At 41.7% G+C, this 23964-nt stretch overlaps 3 protein-coding genes across 6 annotated transcripts in view; 1 reads left to right on the forward strand and 2 right to left on the reverse strand.

Moving 5' to 3' along the window:
* The first annotated feature begins 29 nt into the window (after positions 1-29).
* On the forward strand, positions 30-1433 carry LOC110190296 (inositol monophosphatase 1). Its single transcript, XM_020960680.2, has 4 exons — positions 30-249; positions 320-453; positions 506-874; positions 942-1433. Exons 1-4 carry the CDS (start codon positions 181-183, stop codon positions 1204-1206), a joined length of 837 nt encoding a protein of 278 aa, XP_020816339.1. The 5' UTR covers positions 30-180; the 3' UTR covers positions 1207-1433.
* A 68-nt stretch (positions 1434-1501) lies between these two features.
* LOC110189877 (Ecdysone-induced protein 78C) overlaps positions 1502-23964 on the reverse strand; it is a 49030-nt gene continuing 26567 nt past the window's right edge. For all 4 annotated transcript variants that reach the window (XM_086833663.1, XM_086833664.1, XM_086833662.1 and 1 more), the window contains 3 exons: positions 4578-5254; positions 4225-4500; positions 1502-4150 (listed from right to left, as the gene is read on the reverse strand). In XM_086833663.1, the coding sequence (XP_086689789.1) occupies positions 3773-4150; positions 4225-4500; positions 4578-5254 (1331 nt within the window). In that variant the 3' untranslated portion in view covers positions 1502-3772. The remainder of the gene's footprint in view (positions 4151-4224; positions 4501-4577; positions 5255-23964) is intronic.
* Positions 10430-11136, reverse strand: LOC147643553 (uncharacterized). The gene is made up of 2 exons (XM_086833666.1): positions 11104-11136; positions 10430-11045 (listed from the first exon to the last, which is right to left on the reverse strand). The coding sequence occupies exons 1-2, from the start codon at positions 11111-11113 to the stop codon at positions 10528-10530; spliced, it is 528 nt and encodes a 175-aa protein (XP_086689792.1). The 5' UTR covers positions 11114-11136; the 3' UTR covers positions 10430-10527.

Consider the following 23964-nt stretch of genomic DNA (forward strand, 5'->3'; position numbering starts at 1 on the left):
GGCAACGCCATTTGTACCGATGTCTGGCTTTGCGGTCTCTTGAAATAGTTTCGATATCATCGATAGTAATATCGATATTTTTGCACCCCTGAACTGATTTTTAATTAAATTAAAACTTGCTACTTGTGTATTTTTTGCGGTTCATTGCAACGACGAACCACAAAGACAGCACAACACAAAATGGGCGATAGCGTGGACCTGGAGAAGTGCTTCGAAGTGGTCAGCAATCTGGTGTCCGAGGCGGGAAGGGTAAGCAAGCACAGCTGTGGAAAAACACTTGAGGGCTCTAATGGAATTTTCCTTCGTTTGTTTACCTCAGCTGATTGCCCGGAACAATGAGACGCGCCAGGAGTTTGTGTGCAAGAGCAACGACATCGACCTGGTGACGCAGACGGACAAGGATGTAGAGCAACTGCTGATGGACGGCATTCGCCGGCAGTTTCCCGATCACAAGTAAAGAAATCCCGCTCATTGCCTTCTAATCCTTAATGGCCATCATTGGCAGGTTCATTGGCGAAGAAGAGAGCAGTGGAGAGGCTGGTGTCAACAAGCTGACCGATGCCCCAACCTGGATCATCGATCCCGTTGACGGAACTATGAACTTCGTGCACGCCTTTCCGCACTCTTGCATCTCCGTGGGACTGAAGGTGAACAAGGTCACCGAGCTGGGCCTCATCTACAATCCTATGCTGGAGCAGCGTTTTACAGCGCGACGCGGCCACGGCGCCTTTTACAATGGCCGCCGGATCCATGTGAGTGGCCAAAAGGAGCTGGGCAAGGCACTCATCACCAGTGAGTTTGGCACTGCGCGCGACGAGGACAAAATGAAGATCGTGAACGAGAACTTTGAGAAGATGTCAAAGAAGGTGCACGGGTGAGTGTCATCTCGCAAGCAATTTGATTCCAGCTGGCGCGGTTTATTATATATTTCCCTACTTTAGTTTTCGCGTCCTGGGCTCGGCTGCCCTCAACATGGCCATGGTGGCTTTGGGAGCCGCTGATGCTAACTACGAGTTTGGTATCCACGCATGGGATGTGTGTGCTGGCGACTTGATTGTCCGTGAAGCTGGTGGAGTGGTCATAGATCCCGCTGGCGGGGACTTTGACATCATGTCCCGAAGAGTCCTAGCCGCAGCCACACCACAACTGGCGCAGGATATCACCAAAGTGCTGACGCAATTCTACCCGCTGCCCCGAGATGACTAAACTGCTGAAATAATTGCGTTTTTTGTGTATTGAAAATGCACCCACTTAAGTAATGGCTCTCCATTCCGTACGTAACCGAAGGCATTTGTACCGAGCACCTGTACCTTACGAAGGAAAATGAATATGCCTAGTCATGGATATTCCAAATAAAGATTATTGTGGAAAAATACAGAAATGTATGCAAAATAAGAATTGTACCCTTGATAAACAAAAACCATAAAATTTTGCCTTGGCTATCTCCGGGGAAATGAGTAGTTCTCTAGCCCAACGTTCTTTATCAAATCATTGAAAGACATTTGTTTGTTTACTTTGATGTAATTTTATTACAATCTGCGTATGTATTTCTCGCTTTCTAATTAGTTTTCGCAGTGTTCTTATCGTCTTTTGTTTATATATTCTGTTTTTGCGGCTTAGTGTTATGTATATTGTTTGTTTTTTGCTTGTTGTTCTATTTCTTAGTAAGTTAGTAAAGCGAGCTGGCTGGCCTTGTATATCTGATAATTGTGAATGCCCTGTACTGGGAATTGGAATGAATGGGCTTGGATTCACCGCAGACAATGGCGGGCTGTGATTGGTTTTAAGGGGGACAGGGGTCCTCGGACCGTTTGGGTTTTACAGGGCATTGCAAGGTCGACGGAGCCGACTGTTTTGGGGGAGTGTTTTATGGGGCTTGGTAACAACATCTAAGCAATGTCTTGCATATTGATATATGATTAGTGTGTGTATCTGGCCGATTTTGCACTGTATTCGAGTAGAGCAGAGATAACAAGCCATGATCGTAGGAAGTCGGCCTTCTCAGGGGAGTGAGCTGCTGTAGTTAGCTGTGTATTTTGGACTATCGTAATACCATTTTTAAAATTTGACACATCATTTGAAAAATGTAATCAAAGCTACAGTAGGTAAAAAATTGTATCTATATATTTATTATATATATATATATATATATATATATATTAGATGTATGTATGTATATAATAGTTTAGGTTTAAGTTAATAATGTAATTAAAAATCTGTTTGTTTCTGGTTTGTTGTCGTTTTAATGCTACATTCACAAGGTTCCATTATGCGCACTGGTTTACAAAATTAACACAGAGATTTGTTGGGGTTTGTGCTTGGATCGAAATAATAGTTTGTGGCTCTGAAGGGGGTTCGGGTGAGAGGGAACATAGCAAGCGTTTTGGTTTTTTTTTTTCTAAGATATTGCGAATCGTAGTCTACAAATTGATGTATATAGATCTATATATTGATTTCGATATTCTAATTCAATAAGCGAAAGGTACACATGGAGCATAAAACGGCAGCCGCGATTCTCTCGGGACATTGTTTTGATCCTGGTCTGGACCGCAGCTGCCTCTCTCTACATTTAATATTTTCCTTTGTCACACTAATAAAATTTACAAAAATTGTCTATATAAATTCAACAATCAATGAAGAGCTTTAGAGAAGAATCCATTTTGATTTTTACATACATGTATTTGATATATAGATAGATTTAAATATATATATATGTTTATGTATATTAAGGTATATCATTGTTCGTCTGTCTGGCTGTCTTGTCTGTCGTCTTCCATGTAAACTTAACACACAAATTTAGCACCAATCCATTCAAAAATTGATCAAACAATCTGATTGTTCCGAGTTATACAAATGAAGCCTTAAAGCACTTAACTTAGATGGTGGCGGTGTCTAACCCAAGGGCTTAAATATATGATCTTAAGCGAAAAACTGAACACTTTCTGAATGAGAAGGATCCGGGGTTCCGGATCCTCCGGGGAGATGAATGAGGGAAAGCTTTAAAAAATAATCAAGTCGCAGCGAGTTAATGTTAAAAATTAATTTAAATTTATTTACACGCAGATACAATAAACGCATCGATCTTCAATTCGAAAGGATTTAAACTAAGGCGTAGAATTATCATGTTGCATATATGTATGTATATATGTTATGTCGTATCGTATGGGATCTCCAACTTTTGCAAGCAAACGAAAGGGGTCTTTTTGCTCTTCTCGACTACACTAAATCCGTATCTCTAGATGTAACGTACACATATATCCGATATCGTTTATAGTAGTTAATAATAATATTTAAAAAACCAGTATTTATCGAACTTTAACGCTCGCTCTTCAGTCGAGTTCTGAATAGATGCCTTGGATAGCTGGCCAATGATGAGTGGGGATGGATGCGGCTTTCATTCTTCTCCCTTTCTCTCTTTTATCCTTAATTTTGCCTGGCTGTGCTCGGAAGGATGCTGGGATGGGGCGAAGGTGATGCGGTGATGTTCGGTGTGGAGCTTGATGAGTCAACAATGAAATAAATAATTTATGTTTGCGCATGGATATGTTCAGCAGGGGAGTTCGAAGCTCAAACGCTCCAGCACTGCTGCGAGTAGTGATGGGCGAGTAGTAGTGGGCTTAGTGAACTATCTCCAGTAATGCTGAGTAGACGTGTATCTGATCTCCTGTCCCTCCTCTCTACATGCTACGTTGCTTAAGCCTACAAGTGGTTGAATATTGTTTGTTGCGGTTGCTTTGCACGGCCCTGGGGATCTCCACCCATCTCCCCCATCCTACAGCTCGTCGTCGGCCTTCGGGATGTCGAAGATCTCGGCGAAGAGGGGTGGCAGGCGCAGCTTGGTCCAGCAAGTCCGCAGCCAGTCCAGATGTGAGAAGTGCTTGGCTCCCAGCGACCGCAGCTCCGGTATCTTCGCCTCCAGCGCCGGCATCAGTTGCAGCGCCTGCGGTGAGCCGGCCCTTGAGCGCAGGATCTGGACGCGCAGCGCCTCGGCCACCAGCTCCCTAGCCCGTCCGATCACCTTTGGCTCGCTGAGTCCCGCCCTGTCGGAGGCCAGCAGCACCATGGCCGAGAAGAGGCCGATTTCGGTGTCACTCAGACCGTACACATTCAGGGTATTGGCAAAGTTCAGCAAGGCGTTCACAAAGTCCGACTGCAAGGTTGAGATTTTTGAAAAATATAAAATTATTGATTGAATTCCCATAAATAAATGTGTCATCCACTCACATCGTAGAGTATCTCCAGTTGCTGACGCGTCAGGTAGGCTCCATCGTCCAGCGTGAGTGTCGCCTCGTTAATCAGACGGGCCACGTGCGTCAGCCAGACCTCGAAGAAGCCCAGCTTGATGAGTATGAGCTGGTCGTCTTGGGTGAAATCACAGAAGCCAGGTACGCGTTTCGCAAACTCCACAATCCGCTGCACGCCGGGCGTAACTCTGGCCGAGAATTGCTGCCACAGCCAGATCTTCTGGAACTCTAGGCTCTCTGCCACCGAATTGGCGATCTGTGGGGGAGGAAGTTAATTCATTAAGTGACTTGAAACTGGAGAAATGCATTAATGGTTTTAAGATCTATACTTACGCCATTCTGTGGCACTGTAACCGGTCGCCGCATCAGATCCCGGGTCAGCTCCTCCGTGTAGGAGCAGTTCAAGCGATGGGCCTGCGACACGCACATGATCACATCGTAGACGGTTAACTCGTTGGCGGTGCCCGCCAGTCCGTCGTGGCACATGCCCACCTGATGGTGGTGGCCCCCGACCTCTGTGTTGTGCTGCACCATGCTGCTGCCCACCAGTTGCTGGTGACCACCGACGACTACGACGCCTACGCTTACGCCGCTGCCGCCGCTGGCATTCAGGCCGCCGATGCCGCTGGAGGCAACGCCGCCGCTACTGTTATTATTGTTATTATTGGCACTATTGCAACCGCCGAGCTCCGAGGGTGAGGAGGCGATCGAACACATTTGTGGCGTTTGTGGAGTACTCGGTGTCTTCACTCGAACACCGCTCACATGCGGTTGCTGTTGGTTCTGCTGTTGCTGCTGCTGTTGTTGCTGTTGATGTTGCTGTTGATGTTGCTGTTGATGTTGCTGCTGTTGCAGGAGATGTTGCTGCTGCTGTTGTAGCTGATTTGGGTGCAGTGTTGTCCCAGGAGTGTCATCCACATTGAGCGAGGATGGGGCGCCAGCGGCAGCGGAGGCGGCGGCTGCTCCGTTCAGCTCACGGGAACGCTTGGGAACGCGACCATAACGTACAGCTGCAATGGGTTAAAAAGAAAGGGTTTATTAGTTAATTAAAATATGTTAAATAAAAGAATGTACAGTTAAAATACCAAACGACATTTCTAAAAGACTTTTTGTTACAAGTTTTCTTTACTTAATTCTATAGTTTTTCTGGTGATGAATTTATCAACCTATGCGTATTTTATATCCTTTTACAAATGTAAACTCCTATTTTGTCATACTTCAACCTATTTATAAATTTAAAATATATCTCCTAACTGCATTAGAAAATAAATGAAAAGACTAAAAAGGAAACGTATGCATTCATTTCCGCCCACATTTCGCTCGCCAGCCGGAAAGTATGCCACAAAAAGGAAGTTCAATTTGACATTTCATGTGAATTTTTCAACATGGAAAAATTATAATCTTGAACCCATAAAAATTGTGCGTATTTTGCGTTTTGTTTTGCATTTTGTTTAATATTAGTCACTCGACTATTTAAATTCATAAAATTCGTTCACTACAAAATAGCCAATTAACTTAGAGGAGCACGTTGCGTAGCGTATAGCGAATGATCTATACTCGCGTTTAGTCGGGAAAGTGGAAAATCTGGCACACGCATAAATCTTACAAATGCGTCACACACTTGCGGACACACTCGGGTATCTACCGCTGTATGGCTTTTCTTTGTAGCAAATTGCCAACATTTCTGTGCTATCAACTAGAAAATTGTGTGTGTCCGTGTCCTGTCCTACAAGTTGTTGTTCGTGGTCGGCCTGTCGAAATGCGATATGCATGCTGTCGCAGCGAAATAATTCAATTTTCCTGCTTGTCGTTTGAAGTGCTCATTAGCCAGAGGTTTTTTCGGCATTTTCGCAATTTGCGCATTTTCGCCCTCACAATTCTGGCTGCCTTTCGGCGGCTTTTCAGCTTTTCAGTCTGCGTGAATTGCACATTGTGAAATTTTTGCTTTGTGCAACCGAGCACTATACATATTTTATTAATTAAAATCGCATTTGGCTGCCCAAGAGAAGCAGACAAACTGCTCCAGTTGCCGGCTTTCAGCGCTCACTTTATCAGTGGGACATTGACCCACTGCGCTCAATATGGAGGCAAAAGCGGCAGCAAGTGATTTCGTTTTTCCTCCTCATGCCATACATGTCTTACACACTTGAGGCCAAGATTATAGCATCTATTAATAGGACAAAATTAATAGGAAATCCTAGCTACATAGCTACTTAGGTTAGGGTTAATAAAATATATGTTCATCTTGTGTTTTAAATATGAATATATTCTGCTAGCTTTTAAATTTCATCTCCAGAAATACTTTTCTCTCTATAAAAATAATTATAGTATGATGATGAATAAAACATTTCAGTATGTCTCACATGATTCCAGAACCCTTAACTAAATCCCAAACAATATAAATTAAATTTCACATATTTTTATGGATTATATAACTGCTAATGTCTCGACCTCTGCTGTTTTGTGTTGATGTACGGCTATTTTGTCTTCGGCGGCTACTTCTGCCGCCGGCGATTTCCAAACAAAACCGACACAATAACAACACTAATGACGACTGCCGCCTGCTCTTACTATGCGTCAGCGTTTCAGGCTGACAACATCGTAAAATCGTTAAGTAAAAATATAAACCAAAAGTGAAAGAAACTTCGCATGCATTGCGCATACGCAGCGTTGGCCGGCGGCAGCCGGAAAAACTTTTGTGCACGCAAAGCATCAAAATCAACATCAGCCAGCAGCCAGCAGCAGCTGGCCAAGTGAAAGATGGCCAACATACTGACCCATTTATGGCACACCATTATACCAATGGATCACCGCAGCTGCTGCTGCCTGAGGGTCAGAAAGGTCATTTGCACTACACAGAGGGAAATAATAATACATTCATGCTAAAATGTGAATACTTTTAAATGTAAATTAGTTTACTATTACTGTGAAGTAATTCAAAAAACTCCAAAAATAAATCTTTGTCATTAGTGTAAATAAACTCTACAAACTATGACTGCTTCTAGGAATATTTTTTGTAGACTATGTCAGGAATAATTACTTTGCTTTAGCCACTAATTAAAGCTTTAAATCATCATGAGTTACTCCACGATATATTAAGAAAACCTTCTCTATAGAGATATACGCAAGCTGGCTTCTCATGTGGAATGCCAGAATGGCTGACCCACTTATTTTGCCAGCTATTAAAGTCACCGGAGAGGTGCGGGAGCTTCCCCTGACCTTAGATGGGCGGCAGCATAATCGCATTATGGTCGCCTCCAGACGAGGTTCCAGCCTTGTCACGCTCCCAAGCCGGGGTTCTCATTGTGCCTCCGCTCTCCAAGTCACGCTCATCACCGCCCACCGAAAGAGCCGCGGCTCATAAAACGTCGTCTCGGTGGCGTTAATTGTCACAGCTCGTAAATTAATTATGGCATAATTCGCACACATACACACACGTGGGCAATATGGGGGGTATATAGTCTATGGAGTGCATAAGGGGTGTATATGGGGGTGGGAGTGTGCTTGGACATTGGTTTTTGAGGCTGCCACCTTCGATGCCGCTAATTGCTCGTGGCGGGCACTTTTCGTTCTTGCTCTGTTTGTTCTAAGGTGTTTTCAATTAGCAACCAATGGAGGAGGATTCCACTTTGCTATTTCATTATTGATTTTGCAGATTTCACCGCTGAGAATCCGGTCATCTCCGGCGGGAGGGAAGTGGAGCACAGCACAGCACAGAGTGAAGTGCCCATCATGGCGGAATTGGGAGCAGCTAGAAATGGCCCCAGCATAATCCCCCGTCATTACTTATTCAATCGACCTGGACCCCGGGCCTGTCACCTGTCACCACCCACGGAGGTAGCTCGTTCCTTGCCCCATTCAGAGCAGGTCAACACCATCCATTACACACCAGCCAAGCTATGCCAAGCCAAGCCATGCCATGCGATGCCATGCAGGCCATCCAGGCCAGGCCTTTCCGGGGAGCCCACATAAATAAGCGGAGCGTTGCTGGCCTAAGCTGCAACTTTTTTTCCCAGCTAAAAGCATCTTAAGTGATTTAGTGCAGCCAAATGATGAGAGAGGAGTGGGGCGGAAAACTCGTTTGGGCCAGATTCACAGGCAGCAGAGGAGCACTCGGAAAAATACTCCATCGTAACTAGGATTTTTCTTTCAATAATGTATTTTATGTACTCTAATTAACCAAGTTTTGTTACTTTTAGTTCTATTTGAACTTACGTTAAAAGTTTCATATATAATCAGTGAATTTTCCTTTAGTTTTCCTTAGTGCACAAAGTGGGGGAGCTCCCACTTTTGGCCAGGGCAAAAAAGGATTTGGGTCACCGAAATCTGAGGCAGCATCGCAGGGCAGCGTCAGCCGTAAAGTGGCCAAATGTGGCCCGCATTTAGACGGTTTTTTTCTACCTCCCCCGCTCCACACACAATTTGGTGGTGGTCTTTCGTCGCTTTTTGGACCGGGATTGGGCCAGACCATTAGCATGCGGAGAGGGCCAAAATCCAACAACTGGCAAAGCCAAAGCTCCAGCAACATGCCAGCGAGCAAGCCAAAGAACCACCTTACGGATGTATACATAATATATAGTTGATATTTTTTTCGGCTTTATCGTGCGCATGAATGGCCCCCGTGCCCCCTCATATATCCCCGACCATGGCATATCCCCCTGCTCTCTGACCTCGTTTGAGGTCGTTCGTTCACCTGTCGCTGCTGCCGCTGCTGCCTCTGCTGGCTGCACTTTGTGCACACACTACTATACACACTCTTCACTCTTTACTCTACATTTGCATGGCTGCCCGGGGTGTGCGAGTGTGCCGGTGTGTGCCTTTGTGTGTTTGCGTTTACCCAGTTACGAAATTGTCCAAAATGCTGCGGCTTACTGCCACTGCCGGGTGAAAGTTTCTTGTTTGTTTGCCATTCGACAGAGCGAAATGCCAAAAGACCCAATTTCAGATACTCTTACATCGTAAAAAAAAACAAAATTTTAATTAATAATAAGCTAATGTTGGATCTATGTTTATGAGGCGACTTTTTAATATGTTTTGTGACATAATCAGAATAAATAACGAGAAGATTATAACAATATTCTATTAGAAATATATGAATCTTAAAATCAACTTGTAAATAATAAATATTGAATTAATTAGTTTATTATTATTAAATACATTATGTTAGCTGTGAAATTATGATTCAGTAAGCTTAAATATCTTTAGAGATCTTTAAGATCTTTATTAATATTTAGGTATTCATAAAATTAATAATTAAATAGGGGTATTCCCACTGAATAAAGGCATTATTTATCGTGTTGTTATGAAATATCATTTTAAAATCTTTTAAAGTAATTTATAAGTAATATTTGTAGCAGTTTTCACTAAGGAAAATGTTTTCTCCAGAAACATTGGAATACAATTTAAAGGTTTGAAAACCTCTGGAAAGCTGTAGTATAGTTTAAATGCAAGATACATTGTAAAACACAACTTGTTTTATTTTGTAAATAAAACAGTCGAAAATATGCATTTAGTTATTAAACATTTTAGTCTTTTGAGGGAAGTAACTCCTTAAAAGTTAGGCCAATGTTTAACCCGAATTTCCCTGAAAAACAAAAGGAGAAATGCATGCAATTTTCGTGGCGTGTAAGAGACTAAACATTACTGTGACGCTTCTTTTGTTTGTTTTTTTTTTGTTTTACTTTTTTTTTATATACACATGCACCTGGGTGTGCCCGTCAGAGTGTGTGTGAGTGTGTGTGTGCTTCACTCTATCTGGAACAGCTAAAATTGTTAGTTGCGTGCTAAATTTGTTGCTTTCTGCCAGCAACAGCAGCAACAACAACAATTCGCATGCAGCAACCGCCCACTCACTCTCGGCAACAACCACAACAAATAGCAGCTAACAACACCAACAACATCACCAATAACAACACCAACAACAACACCAACACCAACAACTACAACAACAAGCAACTGCAACAACTATAAAAATTGTGTCAAGCAATTTGCGTAAATTATCGCCATGCCGTTCAATTTTGCTAGCTTTTGCCTATTCGCTGCCTATTCATGAGGACAATTGCAGTTTAATGACCGTTAAAATTAACTTTGCCTCACTTCGATTTGCCATGACACATATTTATTAGATTTGATTTTTTTTCAGCTTGAAATGGGTTTTGAAGTCAAGAGATTGTAGCAAGCAAGCCTTAAGCACTGTATATAGGGAATTTATTACAAATCCACAAATTACATTACATATATGCATTCATATTAATACTTTTAATTGAAATGAAATGAATAAATCTTAGTCCACATTGGCGGGACAATTGAGAACATTTCGTGGGTAATTACACATTAATAGATCTCTATCGAACCACAAGCCCTGCTCACAGAAACCAAGTGCAGGACACAAATTGTCCAAGCAAAGGTAGAAGAATTGACAGTGCTGGGCATTGGGCAGGAGCTGTCCACGGTGACTGCAGATCACATCCGTGTTGGTACAATATTGAGGTCCTGGAGTGGGTGTAGTGGGTGTAGTGGGTGTTATAGGAGAGGAGCCGTTGCAAGTCTCATCTGAACTCGGACACTGACCCCACACACAGGTCCTACTGGGTACATGGAATATCTGTCCAGGATCACACTTTTTCCTTTCGGCAACTCCATTGCCACAGCGATAGTAACCGGAGCAATCGTCGCAGTCTGGAACGAGGTCACCCACTTGGTGACCGGAGCAAACGCAAGTGATATCCCTGCCACAGAGCATGTACTTTTCCACTTGGCCCAAAGAGTTTCCCACAATTAGCAGGATCATAAGTCCCAGAACTGTAAAGTAAATCCTTGGTTCCATGATCTGATATATATATTCTGGACCCCTGCTTACCCGACTTCATGTTTGCTGCTGTGCTTAAGAATCCCAACTAAATCACAGCAGCAAATCGAAGTCATTTTATACCCATTAATTGTTAGATAATTGATAAAGAAAGAGATTGCTTTGTTGCAATCTGTTGACATTGCAATTGAACCTATTCCCAGTTGCCATATTTGTTTTATAACCAGCTTTGTCTTAGATATGGCTCCTAACCATACTGAGAGGCAAATAAAACTAAATACTATAAATATAAATACGATATAATCAATGTAATTCACCGCTGACCTATTTAAGATTACTCAAGGAAAATGGAAATTGATTAAATAAAGGTTTTTCAAGATTGTAGAGAGCAGTTTTTAGTTATTTAAAGTCATCATCATTAATATTTATGTACAAACTTCTTTTCCCAGATATATGCTTATGTTCTTTTAAGTAAAGAACATGAACACTTCCTACTCAAACCATCCAATATAGAGAAGAAACATTATGGGAAATCATCATGAAAAACATGTGTATAAATGATTCCGCATAAAAAAATTCAACTAAGCTCCCAAGAATGACCCAAAGTCCGGGAAAAAGTTATCTTCTTGAAAAGACGGGGGACCGGGGCTGGGTCTCGAGCACGTGTTCGCACATCAACGTTTTTGGGGCAGGGCAAACAGTCTGAATATGAATAAAAAATCGAACGAGAAATCAAAGGCAGCCAGCAGAGCGGCAGCCATATATGCAAATTTTGAACTGACCTACTCCCATAAGAAAATCAAATAAAGCCAAACACAGGCAAAGCCCAAACCCAAACGAATCGAATCCAATCGAATTGAAGCAGCGACAAAAAAGAAGCAATAGAGAACGGGGCAATAATATCAAAATTCCGATTCCGAATCCCAAAAATAAAGCAAAAAGTTAGCAAATATTTATGCAAATCCCCCATCTGAGGGCATCGATCTCGGGGCAATCAATCAGATTTTGTGATTTGTGAGATTTAACGAACAGCGGGAGGGTGACAGATTCGCGGGCAATTAGCGTGGATTTTGGGAGAAAGGTCCGGCATGGTCCGGAGGTGTCAATATAACCCCTTTCTCTTCGATGTAATTGCTCTGCTCCTCCTCCATTCACATGTCCATCCGAGGTGCTCCCTACCCATACCCATACCCATACCCATACCCATGCCCGTGTGTGTTCGTTCACACAACATACATAATTCACTTAAGCGCGTTCAACGAAGCGAGATGAATGACCTCAATTTGAATAGTTGTCCAAACTCGTAGAAGTCGAGCCCTCCTCTGTGTCTCCCCGAACTCTCAGAACTTTTGGGTGCCATTTAAATCAACAAAAGCCAAAAAGCCGCCTACTTTTTCTTCTCTTTTTTTGACAATCTCTCGCTTTTACTTCTCCAACGTTCTGTTTTCATGTTGATTGCATTCTTGTAAAATTATTCAAATGCTCCACAATTTTCGGGGCCAGTTTTCTCCCATAAAGCTGGAATCGGGGTTATAATTATAGCTGAAAGGAGTGGCTGCCTCGACGCCTTCTCCATCTCTCTCACTCGGTAACCATCATTAAAGCCATCGTCATCATCATCATCATCATCATCATCATTGCTGCTGCCACAGACTGCCTCTGGCATCGTTTTTCTTTTTTATCTATTTGACACAATTCTCTGGGCAAAGTTGAGCTCACCCCGCCCCGTCGCCACTTTGCCCAGATTTCTGTTTAGTGACACAGTTTATATTGCGCGAAGCATGGAGCCGCGTTCCATTTCTCGTTACCCTTTCCTCCCTCCCTCCTTACTTCCCCTACTATTCTGTGACTATCTAATTAGATAAAAATGGAAAATCCTGGGGTGCTTTGGATTTTTACTGATTGAGAGTGCTTTGATCAAAGCCACAAATTCAATCTAACAGAGGGAAAATAGCTGAAGAAAGGAGCCAGTATCGAGTGTATAAAGTACTATCTTAGAGAAGTATTTTGTGAAGTACTTCCATTTAATAACAATTTTAATAGATTGAATATTACATCACCTATTAAAATAAATAAATAATTAAAATATTAAATGTATATAAAGTGTATAAAGTAAGTACTATCTTAGAGAAGTATTTGCTTAAAAAAAGTAGTATTTATACTTTGAATATTAAACCATCTCTTATATTGCAAATAAGAAATTATTGAGAATTTTGATTGAAGCCACAAAGTAATTTCTATACAGGGAACAGAGGTAAAGAAAGTAGCTAATATCGAGTATTTAGTATAAGTACTATCTTTGAGAAGTAAAACATAGAAAACATGAAAACATAGTTTTTATACTTTTAAGATTACATGAAAACAAATATTTAAATTATATATGATTTAAATAAGGGAAAGTAGTTAAAGAAAGTACCTAGTATCGAGTAAATAAAATATGCACTAACTTTTTAATCTAAAACATTGTTTCTTTAGATTAAAAATTACATAAAACATGAATAATTAAAATATGAATTTCCTAAGTACTTTTATTGAAGCCATAAGGTAACACAAGGCAAAGAGGTAAAGAAATTAACTAATATCAAGTTTATAGAATAAGTACTATCTCTAAGAAGTATTTCAAATCACTTCAAATATAAGATTTTCCGATACAATTACTAAATAATTTGGTTTAAGTGGTGATCTAACCCTGGTAACATCCAATTAGGGCTGTACTTGAATTGTTCGACAATTAAATAATGACAACAATCAAAGAAATATACTAAAATGTTTATAGATTTTATTTAAAATTGAATTAACTTTTACCATTACTATTTTTCTATCAAATAATATACACACTTCACTTTTAAAGACTTTCCATTTTTCCACCTAAATATATTCTATATTCTATATTTATTTTTTTTGTCAGTGCAAATCCCTCCCTTAATGGCTAGAAATTTAGATAAATGACCGGCGACAAGGCTTCATCAGAAATCTGTAATAACTGGTGCGCTTCAAGTCCGTCAATAAACATTTCAATTAGCCAGCCGATTAACGCAGATTATCATCATCATCCGCCAAATATAAGTAAATACACATATATGGATTCGGTGGAATTACCAGATCATTAAACGTATTTTGAACCTGCTCGAAAAAAAATGATTTTTTCTTGTAACCGCATTGATGTGTTTTATTTTCGGAATCGAAATTTGAATTGTGCCTCGGTTTAAGCGGGTAAAAATGGAAAAGAGCGTAGATTAAAGAGCGTTTAATGGCCGGAAGCGGTTCTAACGGTAAACAGCGAGGCCGGGCAACGGTGCGGATGAGTAATGCCGCCAAAATAACGCCGACAGACTAGCGACTTTCAGTATTCTCTTATCAAATATTTGCACTAAATTGTGCGGCTAAATTAAAACAAAACAAAAACAATGCCAGACGGCAGACACCAAAAAAAAAGAGAATATATATAGTAGCAGGAGGAGTAAAAAAAAAATAGAAGAGGCAAAATAGGTTTCGATGCTCCAATTTGATAAGCGACTAGCGCATTAGCAATTAGCGAATTAAATGCCAGCCCAGCGAACGCGCGTTTGTGCTATAAATGTTTCAATGAACTAAAAAAGCCTTCGGTTGCCCAGTTCAGTTCATCAGTTCATCAGTTAGTCGGTTGCTCAATCCCTCCGCTGCTCCATTCCGCAATCTCTCATCTCTATCTTGGCTGTTGGGGAGCCTTAATGAAAAAACAAACAATTAAATTAGCCAAGAGGCAAACGTCAGGCCGCCGAAGACAAAAATGCGAATCGACAGCGGCAAAACTAGAACGCCGCCGCATTTGTGAGATGCCAAAAGAAATACGCAGATACAGATACAGCGATAGAGGAACAGGCACAGATACACAGAGATGCGAAAGCTATAAGAAGATGAGATCAACGATCGCCGGGTGATCGATCGGTAGGGCAGCTGCTGCTCCCAGGCAGCCAGTCAGCCAATCAGCCAATCCAATCGAATCCGTCCGTGATTGATTGAATTAATAATACAAATTAACAGCGCCAAGTAGGTAAGATCAATGGTCGAGAGCCAAGTGGAACGCTTTCATCCGCAGAAGCTGCCGGAGTGTCTGCCAGCGATCACAACAAGCCCGATACGGATCATAATAGTGTGTGGATCGGATCATCTGGAACTATGTGGATCGATCACTCAAGAAGCTGTGATCACTAATTGAGAGAACAACGAGAGAACACTTGCCAATCTGTTATATTTCTCTAGAGATCTTTACAAATTTGAATTTTATGGAAATTAGTTTAAAGAAAAGTGTTATGAATAGTGTTCTATTGATTGATATATACCAAAACGTATCATTTTAGATCACTAATTATCGTAGTTATTCTCCCATACACATACTCATATTTCCTTCCTTAAGGATTGCATTAAACGAATTAAATTTCAGTATTTATTGAACCTTGATCTTTAGACAAGAAACCATATACTCCATTAGGCATGATTGACTTCCACTTGATCCTGAGTATCAGTAAAACAACAATCAGAAGCTTTGATCCTTAATTAAGCATAACATTTTGATAGCTTCTTATCGATTAAGTTAACCCCTCAATTTGATGATGCCATGTAAGTCTTTGGCGAATAATCAGATCCCCCCAGGCATCGATATCAACAGCTTCCTGTCCAAAGAGATCCCTCCACTGGCTGGCTCCCGGCTCAGCATAATAAGATCAACATCAGATCCGTCACCATATTGTCAATGGAAGTCAACAAGAGTCGTTGTCTTCATTATGATGAGGAGCTCTCTCGCCCAGCGACTGCAAGACGACGCACAGACGATCATTGACCGGGACGTAAAGTTGCAGGCGCGTGAGTGATTTCCCCACCCGATCCCCCCATCTGCTCCTCCTCCTCCTCCTCCTTCTGCTTCTGCCGCTGCAGGCGGAGCCCAGGGGCACTGGCCAGTGGCTACCGATCAAAGGGGATCGCGGAAGGGGGGGGATTGCGGATCAGTGCGTTGAACTATAAACGTCGTTCTTCGTTCCTCGTTGTTCTTGTTGTGGCATTTCATTCTTGACTTTTTGTTTGGCAACGTCATCGTCCAGCCAAGCCAAGCCAAGCCACCACGATTACGATCGTCATCATTATGAGAGTCTGGCCCGGAGTTTGCCAGCTTGTTTTGCAATATCATAATCAGTGGGATCCCCCCCTTACTCCACCCTGCACTGCTTCCCATTGGACTCCGTTGCTCATTTAGCAATTCGGATTCGGTGCAACGAACGCGAATTTCGCTTTTTTTCGGTGAGTTGTTCTGACTCTGACTCTGTATCTGTATTTCTTTCCCCCTCGATTTCCTTGCACAGTAAAAAAAACTATATTGCAACTGAATTTAATTTAAAAATAAATAATTATTTAAGAGAATATATTATATAAAAAATGCTAATATTTCATGATAAATACAATTATTTGTAGTCTGATAATTCTATGTTAATTGCTGTTGATTTTCCATAATTAAGCTTAAAAATTCCCAAGTAGGAATTCTGTCAAGATATAATATCTACATTTAATCAAGAGACTAAAGTGCTTTTGAAGAGAAAAAAAAAACAGTCTTGTCTTGTCTTTTGATAAAAAAGCCCTCTGTTTATAGTCGTTTCCCCACGTTAACATCTTGACTAAAATGCTCATTAAATATATGCAAAAACACGTATTTTTCTCTCTCTGTATGCTGTCGATCAGCTGTGGAACGTTAATGTTGCTGCTTCTGCTGCTGCTGCCTCGAGGTCGATCCCTCGCCGTGGTTTGCTATCAAAATGCAGCGCTGTCGTTGGTGCCTTCACCCTTTGCAGTCGTCGTCGCCTTGCCGTCGAGACCTCCTTACCCCCCGCCCTTGCTGCTCCGCTCCTGGAAGCCTGCACGCTCCGCCCCTGTGCTCTGTCCGTCCGTAAAGTGTCAATGCACTTGTTCTTGTTTCAGCCTTTGTGCTGCTTAGTGTGTGTGTGTGTGTGCGACTGTGAGAATGTGTTTGCCGGCGCTGTGCGTATGTGTGCGTGTATGCTTGAGTGCGTCGTCTTCACGTGCGTCGCCTCCTGCTGTTTGGACTGCCCCATTCCCCGTTCCCCGTTCCCCATTCCTCATTCCCCATTCCCCCAGCTCCATCCCAAATCCCTCTTGGGTCTCACTCCTCACTGCCGGGCACCCAGGTTGTTCAATCCTTTGGCTTTCCGTTTTTCAAGCACTGGTCCTCCTCCAGCAAACGGATGCACTGCGATAAAAATGCATAAACTAGCAAAGTTTAACCATGAGCCAGGTTGTTATCTATCTTTTATAATGATAGATTCCATTAAGTTCACATTTTAAAAGAACTTTCTATAATAAATTCTATTAATAATAACGGTATAAATATTTTATACATTTAACTAGCTCAGAGAGATTGTGCTGAAGTGTAACTATGGTACAGGCTTCATAATATTTTTTAAAAATAATAGATTCCATTGACATTATATTGATTATATTGATAAAATGCGAAATAAAAATTTAAAGCCATAAACTCGCCAAGAAAGATTGTGCTAAAGTGTAACTAAGGTTCTTAAACAGTTAATGTTATCTATTTAATAATGAAAGATTCTGTTGATATTACGATTTATAAGATCTGCCTATTGCAGATTCTATAATAAATATTTTAAATAAATATTTCCAATCTTTATAGAATTCTGTCAAGGTAATAAATCTAAGAATTCCTTTTGTATGAATAAGATTAGACCAAAGTGGCTAAATATTAGAAGATAAATAGCTTACATTTGTGGTAATATTGCTCTAAAAATTCTTATGTAGCTAATTAACTCGAAAAGTAACAAGATTTCGGGCCAAGAAATACAAAATTCTTGAATTCCGAACATAGAAAATTTATGCTTTTGCTGTATGCTGTATGCTGTATTAAAAAATAGCAAATATTACATCTATTTGAATATTTAAGCTTTTAAGAAAAATATAAGTATATTTACAATTTTAATACAAAATTAATTTCCTGTTTAAATTGATAGTTTTAAACACTTATTTTAATTTCAAATAAAAAACTAATAAGATTTGGTTCTCTCTGTTTTTTTTTCGCCTTCCTGGCAACCGTCGTCGTCTGCTTCGAGTGCCGCCTGCCCCAACCTCAACCCCAACCCCAATCCCTGCACCAGCTCATGCTCCAGCCACCATTCCTGACCCCGACGACGCCTCTGCGACCCCTCCTGCGGGCAACCCCTGGCTGTGTGTGTGTGAGTAAGTGTGTTGGGTCGTTGCTTCGTTTCATTTTTTCGTTTCGTTTGTTCGCTGGCTGCCTTTGCACTTTGGTGCATCCTTGTCTGGCGTTTGAACTTTTTGTTGCTTTTTCGCTGCGTTGTTTGGCGTGCAATCTTTGTTCGGCAGACGTCTGGCCAGAGTGTTCGATGTGTGTGTGTGTATCTGTGAGTGTGCGTGGCGAGTATCTGTGTGCATTGGCATTTGACTCCATTTAAAGTTTGCCTCACTTTATTTTGCAAATAAAATTAACTCCAGCGATTGCCAACAGCATGGAAATGGCAGTGGAAGTGGAAGTGCAAGTGAAAATTTGCTGAAGATGTGAGTTGCCAAGTGCATATCTCCATCTCCCTTCCACTGATTGCATTTTGTTGCACCTTCAGTCTTGCATTTGCTAATGAGCCACGCATAAATATGAAATGGGCACACATTAGCTCAGGGGGTTAAGGAAGGTAGACGAGGCTAAGTATCTTTAACTATTCAGGGGATAGAGAGAGTGTGCATAGCAGACTTTGATGGTAAGTAAGTGCTTTAAATGGACTTTGGAGACGAGATTCAGATTTAGATTTAGATTTATTATAGAAAGCATGCATACTAATGTGTTGGCTTTAAGTTTTAATACTTGAAAATGAAGTCCCACTTGTCATCTCCAATTGTGTCCATTTTAAGTAATTTACCAATTTGGGAGCTGCGCTCGCTTTAACCCAAATAGTCCCACTCGTTGTCGTGTTAAAGATTCGGATGCAGTCATTTCCCAGCGACCCCGATCCACGCGTTTAACCCACTTTAAACCCGTCTCATTTCGGGCACACAGAGTCATTAGCCAGCCGACAAAAACTCCATTTCCATCTCCAGCTCCATCGGCGTCTTTATCTCTATCGAACGAGTAAGTCTCGAAGTCAGCCTCTGTTTTGTTGTTCTTCTTTTTCCGCTGAGAGTCATCAACAGCATTTAATAGGCTCATCAACACACGGAGCAGTCGCTGCAGCTCCACCCAAGCAGCTCCCCCCACTCCGAAAACGCAAAGTCCCCTTGAAAAACATAGTAAAAACCCCCCTTTCATCTTCTAACCGACAAAAACCACCTGTACAACATTTTAATACATTTTGTAATAAAAACAGACGTCATTAAATGGCAACACTCGCAGAGTAACTGACGAGCTACGCTTCTCCGGCTCCACCGGAGGAGGAAGAACCCGCTCCTAGTAACTACTCCCCCAAACCGAAAACAGTTACAGCCGACGCCCCAACATCCACTCCATTTGGTTCTCTTGGCTCTGGGATCTACTCAGAACTTAGAGCTTGGTTCTCAGTTCTCGGTTCTCGGTTCTGTTCTGTTTGGCGCAGTGAATGGAGCAGAGGAGCCGACCCGTCTCCATTTGTGGCAGACAGGCCATCGTCATGGCCATGAAGAGCTGGAGCTCTGCCCCTCATATGTTGTTAGTTCTAGCTTAAATAGTTAAGGTTTGCATTTGGGAGAAGTATTTATATCTTTAGAGTATACATTTTAATAGAAAATCTATGTTAAACTCATACTAATTTAATACCAGATAATACTTTGCTGATGTGGCACCTTGCCTCACTTGTGGTCGTATCTAGAGTCTAAATATGGCTATAAACTATAGTCTCTGTAGAGAGAGAGGCCCATAATGGGGGTGTCTTTTGTCTGGCACTCGAGTTCTTTCCATTTAGAGGTCACTTCTGGCCACTACCAACGGCTGTTACCAACTCTACAGAGTATCGGTTTCTGCAAAAAACTAAATGTATCTTTTTGCTATTGCTACTCGACCTGCCAATGCAGCGAAGCGAATCATTCTGCGGCGGCTGCCAGTCCAAATCAAAACTAAAACAGTTTGCGGTATATTCTTGGCACAAAACTGTCAATTATGACGAGGGCTAACCAAACACACACACAAATAAGTATAATCCACTGGCCCACAAAAGTTGATTTTGAAAGTTCTTCTCCGTTTGAGTGGCGTTTTGGTTTCTATTCGAAATACCCAATTTCAATTCCAGTCCGAACTAAGCTCTCTCTTATGTATATATACACAAAATGGGAATATTTGGCAAATGGTTGACACATCCAATCCATATAAGTTCATTAATGTCAACGGACAATACAATTTCGAGGAATACGCCCATCAGCTCAGTTCAGTCTAGGTCGTTTGCTAATGACAAAATACACACAAAAACACACAAAGGCAGACGAAATAAAATTATAATGAATAAATAACAAGAAACAAGCAAACACATCGCATTAACACAGAAAGAAAAATTCATTTGGAAGAAAGAAACTATCTTTTAATGAGTTAAATATTCTTCAAAGTACTTTAAATGCAAGTTCTCCCTCTTTACTTATAAATAAATATGAATCTACTCTTTCTAGTAAACTTTATAAAGTTATAGATTATTACTTAATATAGTTTAAAGACCTGAAAAACCTTTTGCTTGAATTTTTTCCAGTGCTACAACCGAGAGATACAAATGTATCTGCTGGCGTACAATGGCCACTCGGTCGGCAAAAGAAATATGTAGGTCAATTTTGTAATAAACTAAAAGAACTCGGGAGAGATTCTCCCAGGCTGTATCATCTAATGAGCAAACCCCTCACACCCTGGAATCTGTTGGAATTAGAGCCGCAAATGATTTCAGCTGATTCCGGGCGGCACTTGAGTTATGACCGCTTTTATCGCATCACATTTTAGCTCCTTCCCGCTGCTAACCTGTCTCCGCTGCCGTCGCCGTCGCTGTCTTGGCCAAGTCAATTACCCTGAGTTGGGTAATTGGCCCCAACGCTAACTGTTAATGGGCGCTTGACTTGGCTCGGGCTTAACGGTAACACTAACAGCAGCAGCAGCAGCAGCAGCAGCCGTCGCTCTGTGACTTTTTGGTCAATGAGCTTCGGATTCAGCCGGGGATTCGGATTCGTATCTCATGGATACATATTTTAGTAGTGGCTGTGCTAGTTTAGCTAGCTGGCCGGGCAGATGATTTCATGCTTTTGAGATTTAATTGTTATTCGTTCGGCCTGTCGTCTGCCTCTGTGTGTGCTAGCTAGCTAGCTAGTTTTTTTCAGATTTTCTGATTTTTGTTTTCTGCCTTTGTTTCTGCTTTGCGTTTTAGTTTCATTTTTGGCTTTGGCCAAACCTTGAACCGCACGCGTTCAGTTTATTGGCCGCTTTTTACTACAAATACCGTTCGCTGGCTGTTGGTTCGTTCGCTTCGCTTGGCTTCGACTGCCTTTTCGATGATGACGCCGCCGAACGCTGATTATGATGACGATAAAGATCATCATCATCGGCATTCTGTTGGGTTATTCGCTTGGCATATATTTGCTCAGGCCAAAGCCCAAGTGTGTGTATCTATACTACCGCAGGGGGAGAAGGAGAGAGAGGAGAGAGTTCCTGCTGGTCCTGTGACTGTGGCTGCTCCTGCTCCTGCCCTCAGTTGGTTTACCTGGCCAAAATGTTTGCTGCCTACTTAACCCAGTTGTTGTTGCATATAATTTATTTATTAGTGCCGGGGAAATGCTTTTTGCCCTTTGATACCCTTTTACATAAAGGATTCTGTGCGACTGGGAGCATCTGAATCCTTAGGATACATAAAACATAACCCTTTGACTTTGGTTAGAATTAAGTTTATATTTATACAAGCAAAAGTAAAAGTATCTAGGAAACTAGGCAAAGATTATCCAAATTATTTGGAGCCTCCAGGGTATCTTGTAGTCGTTTTAACTTTAGCTTATGAGCATTTGATTCGCTTAGCAAAAAAAACTGAAAACGCACAAGGACAACACTTAATGTTAATGAACTCGGCAAACAAGTGCACGGGTGTGAGTTCGAGTATCTCCATCTGTATCTGTATATCTATGTATCTATGCATACATATCTATGTACATATCTCTCTTTCTCTTTCTGGGCATTGTTTGTATAGTTTGCGAATTTGTCAACTATTTTATGCGAGGCCCCGGCCATGTGTATGTAGATAAACCGTATTACACACACATAATGGATACAAATGTATGCAGAGAACCGAGATTCGACCGGAGGGGGGAATCGGGTGCACTGGGAGAAAATGTGGAGTTTCTACTGCAACCTGAGTAGTAGTAATAATCCTTTTGAAGATTTATTTAAAGGATTTTAATTATAATAATGATCTTAGAAGTGGCTATATGTATGCCAAAGAATATATGTATGTTTTTTTAAAGATTTGTTGCATCTTTTTGTGCAATATATCCTTCTATGGTACCCATTTTTAGTATGTAAAAGATATCCTTTTAGAGTACCCATTTTTATTTCTAGTGCACGAATCAAGGCACGAGCTGGACCTGAAGTCGAGTTGGACTCCGCAAAAGTCGCCGTAGCAGCTGCTAATGGGCACCAATAGGACTCTGGGCTCTATGCACCTGTTCAACTTGCAACTGCAACTGGCGGCGGTGTTTTTATGTTTCCGGTTCTGATTAGAAGCTGGGAATTCAAAACCAAGACCCAATCCTCATCGGGAATGCAAATCAATTGCCCGCGGGCAGGAAAGCAGGAGTCAAATCAAAACAGAGACGGCGACAGGGACGGGGACGGTGAGAAAGAGAGGCAGATAGAGACAGAGAGAGAGGGGGGTTCCCCAGGCGAAAAACTGGCGGATAAACAAACGCCAACCAGTTTCGCAAACGAAACCAGTTTTTTGGGGCCGCCGCGTTGTAAGGTTTGAAATCAGAAGGAAAAAAATGGAAATTTGCAAAATACTCGCTCGCGAAATAGGAAGTACAATTTCGCCCCACCACAAAGACAGGAAGTAAAGCTGGCGACCGATGAACCCTGGATTAGTCAGCGATGTCAGTGGTGGAGGTGATACCTCCACTTCCCGCCGTGACTTGATATCGCGTATACGCCGCGTATGCTAAATACGCGAAGCATCCTCGCGTCCTGTGTTCCCCGGAAACGTCTTAAGAAATTTACCATTCAGCTGAGGGGGAGGTTATCCAAAAATAGGCTCCTTCTTCTTCGGCGTTGCTTTTCCGCTGCGTGCGTTGGCTTTTCGTCTTCCTTTTTGATTTCGGAAACTTCACTTAAGCAACTTTTTCTCGTTTTCTTGCTTTAATTTCACTGCTCTGCTTTTTGTTAAATTTTATTCTTATTCTGTAACTTTCGGGTGTATTTTTTTGTGGGAAGAAGAGTTCTTCTCGTGGGCTGATTTTGAAATTCAAATTCACACATTGAATGCCCCGAAAACAATTTATGCAACCGTCGGTTTTTCGGTGGGTGTTGTTGTTGTTGTGTTGGGAATATTGTGTTATTGAATTTAACGCACTTTTATTATTTTATATTTTTTTTATTTGTTTTTTGTTGAGGGAAGTTTTGTGTTGTTTTGTTTAAAATTGTTTTAATAAATTCTACCTAAAGAGTGGCTGGAAACTTGTGTTTGCTTGGAGTTTTGGATGTTGCTGCTGTTGCTGTTGCTGCTGTGTTTAATGTTACTGCTGTTGCTGTTGCTGCTGCTGCTACGGTTAGGAGCGTTCGCGTGTCGCGCGCTTCGAGCAACGAGAGACAACTGAAAAGTGTTCCGCTGCTGCTGTTGCTGTTGCTGCTGCCGCTGCCGCTGCTGCTGCTGCTGCTGCTGCTGCTTGTGCTGTTGCTGCCGCTGCTGCTGCTGGGACGTT

The sequence above is a fragment of the Drosophila serrata genome, unplaced genomic scaffold (genome assembly GCF_035046125.1).
Source record: "Drosophila serrata isolate PLE 108 unplaced genomic scaffold, ASM3504612v1 contig_272, whole genome shotgun sequence".
NCBI lineage: Eukaryota > Metazoa > Arthropoda > Insecta > Diptera > Drosophilidae > Drosophila > Drosophila serrata.